The sequence below is a fragment of the Hordeum vulgare genome, chromosome 3H (genome assembly GCF_904849725.1).
Source record: "Hordeum vulgare subsp. vulgare chromosome 3H, MorexV3_pseudomolecules_assembly, whole genome shotgun sequence".
NCBI classification, from domain to species: domain Eukaryota; kingdom Viridiplantae; phylum Streptophyta; class Magnoliopsida; order Poales; family Poaceae; genus Hordeum; species Hordeum vulgare.
Window position 1 is genome coordinate 430,452,191 of NC_058520.1, and position 10,949 is coordinate 430,463,139.

Below are 10,949 nucleotides of genomic sequence, written 5' to 3' on the forward strand. Positions count from 1 at the left end.
GATTGACAACTTCTCTATACTCGGTGGGAGCAAAGTTATTTGTTGTGTGTGCAGGTCCACTTCTTCCGCTGACCAGGACAGGAGACACCTACTTGTTGAGCCTAGGAGTCCTCCTGGTTCGATAAACCTTACAGTCTCTGTGTAAGGGAAATTTGCTGCTGACTACATCTTCATCTTCTACTTGGGGTATCCAATGAGGGGCGAGAAGTATATACATCATCTCGTCATCACAGGGCGGAAGGACATTTTTTATTATTATGCCCGCGATGGAAGGGTCCAATCCCACGCTCCCACGTGTTTCCATTGCGACCCACACAGATGGTTTGCAGTGAATCACACGGTTGTGCGACATGCAATCGAACAATGTACATGACAATCGTTGCTCGCCTAGATCACACGACCGACGTGTAGTCCCACTATAATAAAATACAATACTTACTTAGGGCATTTCTAACCGATCCCCTATAACCAGTTAGAGAAGTAAAAATCCGATTTTACTCCTTAAACCGGCACCTAGACGATCCCCTCTCGGTGTTAGTGGAGGATAAATTATCATCGATCGCGCCACACCTTCATATATTTACTCCACCGCTTGGCGATCGAGTAAAAAGTTTCCTCTCCTCCATTGCCTCCCCACCCCACATTTGCGTCGCCTCTACGCTAGTGCCGCCCCTCCCACCCCCCGTCGACCACTACCCACCATCATGGACGCTCCCTAGGCTCCGCCACGGTCCCTGACCACCTAGATTTGTGCCCCTCTCGCCCCGTCGCCGGTGCACAACCGGCAGATCTGCGGCTGCCGCCCCCGACGGATTTGGCGCAACCGGTCGCCGACGACTATTCCTTCACATGGATTGGCCGGGTACCGAACCACACAACCCCGACAACACATGTGCGTCGCATGTATGTATTGACTCCGCCTCTAGCAACTCGAATTTCTCCGGTCGGCGGTTTCCCGACAAAGACACGACTGGCCATCGTCCATGCTCGACGCTGGCCCTACGACTCGTCGACTCATCATTACCGATCATAAAGTGCGACGACTGCCCGCTGCAGGTGATGCCCCGAGTTTCTACCATGCCTAAACATCCTGGATGGGTGTTATTTAAGTGCAAAAAAGATGGGATATGTGCTTCTTTTGATACAATTGTTCACTGGATTTGTCGCTATTTCGATAGCTCATTGTTTGCTCAATTTTTTGTTTTGGATGGATGCAAGTTTTGATATTGAAACGAAAATTACATCGATCTATTGATAGCACGTTTTGATATATGTCTGTGCACTCATTGCTAGAACAGAGCTTAGAGATGAAACTAGATGTGAAGCAACGTCGAAATCTTCAAAATAGAAAAAGAAAAATGTGTGCAAGCTCGAGAAACAATAGAGAGAGTCAAGAATGAAGACATAGAGAAGATATTAGTCCAATTAGTGAAAACAATTATGAAAGTTAGATATGTTTTATGGTGTCTAATTATGGTTCTTGTTTTATGTATTCCAATGTATCAAAATGTCATTTAATGAAATAAATAAATAAATAAATAAATGTGTTTCGGCGGTCAAAAATGAAATGCAAATGAAAAATTATTTGTTATTTATTTATTATATATAATGGATCGGTTAGGTCCGTCAAAAAGTTAATGAAATAAAAATACTTCACTAAGAGTTTACTTCGCCGGATTCTCCATTATTTTTAAGGGATTAGTTAGAAATGCTTTTGCAGAACACATTATGGCTTTCTTTGTGAGAATGGTGTTTTGGCATCCGGGCTCCATGAAGGCCGAATTTAAAAAAAAAGAAATTAAAAAAAATTTGATTTCAAAAAATCTGAAAAAATATACAACTAAGCAATTGTGTGATCCATCTAGGTGTAAAATTTCAAGCCGAAATACTTTAAGATGCGACCTATACAAAAAAGATAAATTGATGGTCTGAAAACATGAATAATGTTGTGTGTTAAAAAGCTTTAAATTTATCTTTTTTGCATAGCCCTTATTTTAATGTATTTAGTTCTGAAAATTTACACATTTATGTATTTTACCTTCATCTATCTATGTATTTTTTACAGAATTTCATAAAATGTTAAAATACGAATTTTTACGAAATTTAAAGTTTGTATTTGAAGGCCTTCATGGATCTTGGCCTCCAAAAACAACTTCCCTTTCTTTCCGTCTTAGTTCGAAGTAGGCGTATTTCTCGAAACAAAAAAGTTCGAAGTAGGCGTAAATCAATTGCCCGCCTTCAGCCCCACAGCCGGAGCAACCTACTACTTCCCCGGATAAGATAACATCATCGGCACTGACACAGCACGGGGGCAGCAACTCCAAACTCCTCCCATCCTGGTCTCCAGCCATGGCCACCGCCACCTCCCCGCTCCTCTCCCTCTCTTCCCTCTCGGCCTCCCTCCCCTCCCCATCCCGGGCACCCGCCTCCCTCTCCCTCCGCGCCCTCGCCCCACAGGCTCGCCTGTCGACCTCCTACGCCGCCTTCCCCATCGGTACCGGACTTCTCTTCTCCCGCTCGAGTTTCCTCAAGAAAATTGTGTTTATTTTCGTCGGTGACCGAGAATGCTTTCGTCAGGTGGGTTCGGAGCCTCGGCGTCGACGGGGAGGTTGAGGAGGAGGGGGCTGCAGGTGGTGTGCGCCGCCGAGCCGCCCAAGACTGGAAGACAGCCGGACTCGGTGAAGAAGAGGGAGCGCCAGAATGACAGACACCGCATTCGCAACCATGCCCGCAAGGCCGAGATGCGCACCCGGATGAAGAAGGTATACAATGCCTAACGGCGGGCGTATCCCTTTCTCCATCCTTTAAGTTTTGCCACTAAATACTACAGTAAAATACTCCCTCTGTAAACTAATATACTATCGTTTAGATCACTATTTTATACTGCGAGTTAACAGAGTTTAAGAATTTGTAAAACTTTTGTTGGTTTCTCCACTTGAAATACATTTTGGTGTTGCATTCTGTCATTCTGACATGCCTTATTGTCAATGTAGATGTATTTGGTATTAATATTAACCTACAAACGGATTAAATTTGATTATATAAGACGAGTGATTAATTGGATATTGCAAATGGATTTGTTATTTGAATATGGGACAAAAGTAACAAACCACTAAATTTAGTTTCCGTGGTATACTTCATCTGAATAATAGGTGTTCTTTGTTATTTCAGTAAATCAAATGCCATTTAAAATACTACTACCTCCGATCCAAATTAATTGTTGCATCTTTAGTACAACTTTATGTTACTAAAGCTGCAACAATTAATTTGGGTCGGAGGGAGTACTAGTTATCGGTATAGGATGGTTTCATCTGTACAAAACACTCAATTTTTTAATGCAGCAATAAATCCCAGAAGTTTTCTTTTATACGAGACCAAATGCCATAAGGTTTTACTTTACTCTTTGATTAGGTTTTCAGAGCCCTTGAAAAGCTTCGGAAGAAAGCCGATGCCCAACCTGAAGAAATCATTGAAATAGAGAAAATGATCTCTGAGGCATACAAAGCCATCGACAAGACAGTGAAGGTTGGCGCCATGCACAGGAATACTGGAGATCATCGCAAGTCCAGGCTTGCAAGGAGGAAGAAGGCCATTGAGATAATTCGTGGTTGGTATGTTCCGAATGCTGAACCTGCTGCAGCTGCCTAGTTTCTGGGGGAGTTGTCATCGTAAATTGCAGCAGCTTTTCTTTCATCACATCTTGCCAATTTTGGACAGCATATGTTATTGAACGAACTCTATAGACTGCCAGTTCTTCCCCATGGCAAGTGTTCTGGTACTGGCTACTGTGTTTATGTGCTCTGCTATGCACTAGAAGCTCTGACACAATATTGGGCCATTGCTTGTCTTACATTCCTCTGTTGTAAAACTTCAAACCGAAATATACCTGCTGTATGGTGTATGCAGTTATCTTCAGCTAGAGATAATATGTTCAGTATGAATGCTTTCTCTCATTACCTTCTCCCACTGTGAAATGAATATGTATCTCTCACATCTATTTTCTTTTGTACTCTAATGAGAAAATACGACCCTGGAAAAGACATACAGTATAATCCTTCCCGAGTCATGTATTGATGCAAGCTTGTTACTACAAAGCTTTGTATTAGATGGTTTCAGCATTTCCTTGGTTTGATGCCGTTTTTACATCTTTATCAATACTAGTAAGTATGCACGTGTAACACACGTCTCAAACATTGATCAACTAAGTTGACATGGTATAAAATTAAAATGATTCCTGAAAAATATATGTCAAATGAATGCAAAATATTATAGTAGGCGTAATACATGTCAAATTTTATGTGTATATGAAAGATAACCACTATTATTAGGAAAGCAATTAAATCCACTTCATTTGAAATGTATTTCAACAAAGTATTGTGATTTGACCAAGTATGCATGGAGTGCAATGATCCAAGTAACCATTCATGCATAGAAAAATAATATTTACTTATATGAACCTCCGACCCGTTATCGTTGCATCCATGCTTACTCAGGTCAACATTTTCATAGCAATCAACATAATTCTTTTTTTAGTCTAATATGTGAAAATGAAACATATATTTGAAATAAAATTATACATAGTTATATGGAACATGTATATAATTATTATTTTGCATGGTAATATGTGTCTCATTCATATCATAAAGATCAAAGTACAAGTCACATAAGGACCGACATGACAAAACTAAAAAGATAGCAGAACAACTCTGAGCTTGACACCAACGTCCATCACGTCTCTCTGGCACCACCAGAGCAGTCACCAAAGAAAAGAATGACGAATCACCTCCTCAACGGAGTTCGACATGACTTCATCACTGATATGCAGCTTTGCGAACCTCCAAATTGGCTCACCAAAAGTGAAACCCCTACCATTGAACGAATCAAATCGGGGTAACACCCCGGACATGCCATCGAACTCCAGATCTGGCACCTCATCACGTCTAAGACGTCGAAGGAGGAAACCATATATGCCATCCACGAACCATGAACCCAGCACACGTTACGTCTTTGAGATGTCATCGATGCAGACTACAATATGCATCCGCTTCTAGACTACCTCCCAAGCTCCACGCCATGGTGGAGCAAACACCGTCGCAACAGCGAAGCCCGAGCATATAGGTCCACCACAAGGATGCCACCATCGACACGTCATCTTTGCTTGAACAGACTGATTTTCAAATCCATCCCCAACCATAGGACCGATGGCCTCGCTAGAGAAGGATCGGAAGAATCTTTATTCGGCGCTCCGTCATGGCCGCCGAAGCGAAGACGATGAACAATCTTTATTCAGTTTCATGCAAAGCACATAAACTCTGTGCTATAGGCCATTGTATTTATTTTTTACTTGGTATATTAAGAAATAGGAGCACAATTGTAGTCATGCTTTTTTTACTCTTGTATTTCTAAAAAAATATATAGTATATATGAGATATCGGGTATCCATTGCTAGCTAACTATACAACACTAACATATGTGAAGAAAATCAAGCCATCATGATCCAATTGACATGTTAAAACTTGCATCAAAATTCAAACAGACAAATATCATTTTGAAAATGAACATCCTAAAATCCAGACAATACATTGATCCAATGGATAATCAAACACACATAATCACTCACTTCTATTATTAATGAGTAAAGATAACAAGAAACTCATGTGCACACTCCCCAGACATAACGAAACTGGTGCAAAAAAGGCACTATACAAGGCATATATATACCAATATTGTATTACCCGATCATAACAATAGCGCAATCAGTCTTGGTTTGATGTGCTTGGTCAGAAGTACAGAGTGGGACTGGAGGACGATGCAACATCCAGGGCAGTGGCTGGTTCATCTGCTCAGGCAGAAGGTGCACATCACATAGTTGTCTGATGATATCAAGGCTAAAAATATTGAAGGAAGTGATACACATACAACATAGATTACTAAGAGATGTTAACTGAACCAAATAGGGAACAAAAAGAGATTCTTATCCTAACCAGCATGCTATTATCATGTCTTATATGAAAAGTTTCAAATGTGTGAATCATTCTCAGCTAAATCAACCCAGGTACCATATAAAAATAGTGACCCTCACAAAATCAGTAACCATTGCATGTAGAGAACTTCTAATATAGCAATGTAGGAAAACTAACTCACAAATTGCTAATTATAATGCTACCGAATATCAGGAAACAAGACAAACAACAAAAAATGATTCCATCAATAGCCTCTTCTCCTTGTCAGTCGTATATAATATAGCTGAAGGAGAAGAATATTGATACCTTGTCAGTCGTATAAAACATAGATAATTACTAAAGCTTCTCAAGTAAGGATCAAAGGTCAATGCATGTATTGACTAATATAAAATGCACATATCCAAAGCAAAACATTAGAGTCTGACTTTAAGAAATAAGATATCTCACAAAATAATTAACAGTGAAGGCAAAATATAAAAGAGATAGTTAAGACCCAAATTTGTCAAGCTGGCAGTTGTGTCTCTGACCATTATGAAGAGGACACCTTTGTCCCCTATGAAGAAATAAGTCAGACCTACATATATATGTCCAATTTGCATATATATCTAGAGAAAAACAAACAAAATGAAAGACTGTACTTCTGAAATCATCATGTTGCAAAAAGAATAGTACAATCTAATAGTAGATGGTAACATATAGATGAAATTTTAGTACCTCTTATCTCATTTCCTTGCTGACGCCTTTGCCATTTCAAAAATCTTCCTCCAGCCTTCCATTTGACCGTACTACTAAAATCATCATGATGCAAAGAGAAACACCAAGTTCAGCAAGCCAAACGTTCATTTCTTCTATATATTACCAAACTATAAGTTTGTAAGTTAGGTCCCAAAAGTTTAGTTAGCCAAAAGTTTATTCCAATTCAGTTTTTTGTTGGAGATTCTATGTCGCTTGGGCGCAAGTCCAGCAATGGATTTGCATTGTCCATCCTATAATACTGACTATATGTACATCAAGTAGTTCATGTCTTGCTACCTTGTAATTTGCATCTATTAAGTAGGATTGGTTCTTGCTTTTATCTAAAAATTAATGCATATGTCGTAATGTAATATGAAATTCACTCAGATTAGCTGATGTTTCTTTCTTCAACCTTCTCCCACATATTACAATTGGGAATGCAAATGACTCCTTGGAAATTGGATGAATAGAAAAATGTAGATTAAAGATAGGGAGTGTTAGTATATTACCGTGGGTATCTCACGAACAGCTTGTTGGCCTGGGCTGGACTTCGTCCTTTGCTTGGGCAGACATGACGGATGCATATGGAGTGGAGCAGGGCGGGGCGTGGTCAGATCGCGCCATGGTTCCATGTCCGCGTCACTGTTAAGACATGCAGCAACTCACGCCGGCGACGCTCCTGCGCAACGCAGCCCGTGCCTCAGCGCCGCTGCACCAAGAGCTCGCCGCGCGCCCTCGCCAAACGCCTTGCCAATAGGAACCAGGTGCCCCATCGTCGCCCTACTTGGGGCTGTCCCTAGCTTTTCCCCGAGACTCCCTCCAACGACAGCGAGGCAGGAAGAGGCAGGGGAGGGAAGGAATGGCGGCTAGGGTTCTCCCCCGAGACGTATGGAGGCAACGTGATGGTTGTGATTTGGAAAGCCCTTTTGCGTTGACGAAGCGTTGTACGCGGATGCGCGTGGAATATTTCTCTGCGGGTGGAGTGCGTTCAGTCCTACTAAATTCCTAATTGCACACATAGCTCGGGATTAAATTAATTGTAACCATTAGATATTATTTAGAGGGGCTAATCTGACGATGGAAGTTAGGTTGGGTACATCTATCGGGTGGTTTTAAGAAAGTTTTAGTTTGCTTGTTTAATAGTAGTATAGATAACCCTAGTGGAACTGTTTTAGGCATGGATTGTTCCTACTTGGTTCTCCTTTATTTTAAACATTAGCCCTAGATTGATTATAACAGATTGACATTTTTCATAACTTCAGCCACCTTAGACTTATTTATACTGTTATACGTAATGCCAGCACATCCACGTTGAAAAAGTATTGGCGGTAGTAGCAGTCCTCACCCTGGTACTAGTAGACAATGCTAACAGTAACGATTATAATACACAAATCATATCACAGGATATTTCATTGTCTTATAAAGGTTGAAGTTGATGGTGAGTTTACATGTGGGACCATACAAATAAACAAATGCACTACCCACATGTGGGATTAGCAACCTTTCAGAGACATCTTTCATCTTTCATATACTTATAAAGGTTGAAGTTGGTGGTGAGTTCACATGTGGGACTATACAAATAAACAAATGCACTACCCACATGTGGGACTAGCAACCTTTCAGAGACATAAATAAACAAATGTTACTTTTACTAGGTGTGAAACCTATTTCAAATAAACAAATACACTTCTATCCTAATGTGAGAATGAAATTCTTTAAAAACCACAAATTATAAATGCAAGTATGCCTTCAATTCAAAATCATAGTCTTGATTTTAGTTTCTCTTCCCAACCAATTCTTTCGGTTCGATGTCATAGCAGAAGTGGGCAAACAAATTACAATTCAATGCGGCGATAGTTGTTGTCCTCCTATCTAATCTTTGATCTTGTGCATTTAACTTACTCATGTCAATTCTCCTATGTTCCAAATTCAAAATCTATCTCACTATAAATCTTGTGAAGGACCTACCATGGTCGCTCGAGACTTGTTAGTGACTACAACATGATCTTTTGTTATGTTCATATTCTCTTTTTAATCGTGAACCTTGCAACAACCGCAAGACACCACCATTTTATGATAATCTCCTAAGCCGGTGGTAATTCCTTGTTTGTTATGGCTTCGTAGCAACGCACGGGAATTGCGCTAGTCTCTATGATATCCTACTTATAAAGGTTGGAGTTGGTGGTGAGTTCATATGTGGGACCATACAAATAAACAAATGCACTACCCACATGTGGGACTAGCAACCTTCGAGAGACGTAAATAAACAAATGTTACTTTTAGTAGGTGTGAAACCTATTTCAAATAAACAAATACACTTCTATTCTAATGTGAAAATAAAATTATTAAAAAACCACAAATTATATTTGCAAGTATGCCTCCAATTCAAAATCATAGTCTTGATTTTAGTTTCTCTTCCCAACCAATTCTTCCGGTTCCATGTCATAGCAAATGTGGGCAAACAAATTACAATTCAATGCGGCGATAGATGTTGTGATCCTATCTAATCTTTGATCTTGTGCATTTAACTTACTCATGTCAATTCTCCTATGTTCCAAATTCAAAATCTATCTCACTATAAATCTTGTGTAGGACCTACTATGGTCACTTGTTAGTGACTACAACATGATGTTTTGTTATGTTCATGTTCTCTTTTTAATCGTGAACCTTGCAACAACCGCAAGACACCATCATTTTATGATAATCTCCTAAGCCAGTGGTAATTCCTTGTTTGTTATGGCTTTGTAGCAACGCACGGGCATAGTGCTAGTCACTATGATAAATCAAAGATGCTTACCTCGAGAGTGTTCACTAAGATCTTGCGATGATTTATTTGAGGGATTGGTAGATTGCAAAGCTGTACTTGAAAAGATTTACATGCTTGCGGGGTCTGAATAGTACCCAAGCCTGTTGTAAGAGCACAATTTCTCCTAAGTAATTTTGGTGGTTGATGACGATACCCTTTGCGGACTAATCGTGCGCGATATGCTTTTAGAGAATTATCAGGTGGCACGAGACGGTTATATTCCCCTCAATAAGTGAAAAGCTGTGGGTTTAGGGTTGGTGGAATCCAGTCATAGATAATTCGTAGTTCCGTACTATCAAGAGGGGATCCGCGTTTGGAAAGGTTGGGTGGAACAACATCTCTCATTCTTGCACCCCCATCATTTTCCCGGAGCAAAGGAGTTGCCCTGAAATAGCACCCAAAAAATTGCACAAGCGGTAGTATCGCTCTAGTCAGCGGTACTGCCGCCCACCAGTGTCGGGCTCTCTACCGCTTTGTTTTATTTCTCTGGTGTTTGGGGGCATTTTTCACTGTTTGGGCGGAAGTACCACCCAGGGGGAGCGGTAGTACCACTCCAGCGGTACTACCGCCCCCTTCTGCCACACCCACTTCCGCTTAGAAAATTCTTTCGTGTCGTACTGATGACCCACAAGTATAGGGGATCAATCATAGTCCTTTTGATAAGTAAGAGTGTCGAACCCAACGAGGAGCAGAAGGATCTGACAAGTGGTTTTCAGTAAGGAAATATCTGCAAGCACTGAAATTATCGGTAACAAGTGATTGTGTAGCGAGATGATTCGTAGCAAGCAACAAGTAACAAAAGTAGCAACGGTGCAGCAAAGTGGCCCAATCCCTTTTGTAGCAAGGGACAATCCTGGACAAAGTCTTATAGGAGGAAAAACGCTCCCGAGGACACACGGGAATTTCTGTCATGCTAGTTTCATCATGTTCATACGATTCGCGTTCGTTACTTTGATAGTTTGATATGTGGGTGGACCAGCGCTTGGGTACTTCCCTTACTTGGACAAGCATCCCACTTATGATTAACCCCTCTCGCAAGCGTCCGCAACTACGAAAGAAGAATTAAGACAAAGTCTAACCATAACATTAAACTAGTGGATCCAAATCAGCCCCTTACGAAGCAACACATAAACTAGGGTTTAAGCTTATGTCACTCTAGCAACCCATCATCTAGTTACTACTTCCCAATGCCTTCCTCTAGGCCCAAATAATGGTGAAGCGTTATGTAGTCGACGTTCACATAACACCACTAGAGGAAAAACAACGTACAACACATCAAAATATCGAACGAAGACCAAATTCACATGACTACTATTAGCATGACTTATCTCATGTCCTCAGGAACAAAAGTAACTACTCACAAAGCATAATCATATTCATGACCAGAGAGGTAATGAGTAGCATCAAGGATCTGAACATAAACTCTTCCACCAAATAATCCAACT

At 40.6% G+C, this 10,949-nt stretch overlaps 1 protein-coding gene across 1 annotated transcript; it reads left to right on the forward strand.

Moving 5' to 3' along the window:
- Positions 1-2,257: 2,257 nt before the first annotated feature.
- Positions 2,258-3,953, forward strand: LOC123444104 (30S ribosomal protein S20, chloroplastic). The gene is made up of 3 exons (XM_045120717.1): positions 2,258-2,494; positions 2,578-2,762; positions 3,412-3,953. Exons 1-3 carry the CDS (start codon positions 2,350-2,352, stop codon positions 3,646-3,648), a joined length of 567 nt encoding a protein of 188 aa, XP_044976652.1. The 5' UTR covers positions 2,258-2,349; the 3' UTR covers positions 3,649-3,953.
- Positions 3,954-10,949: the final 6,996 nt, after the last annotated feature.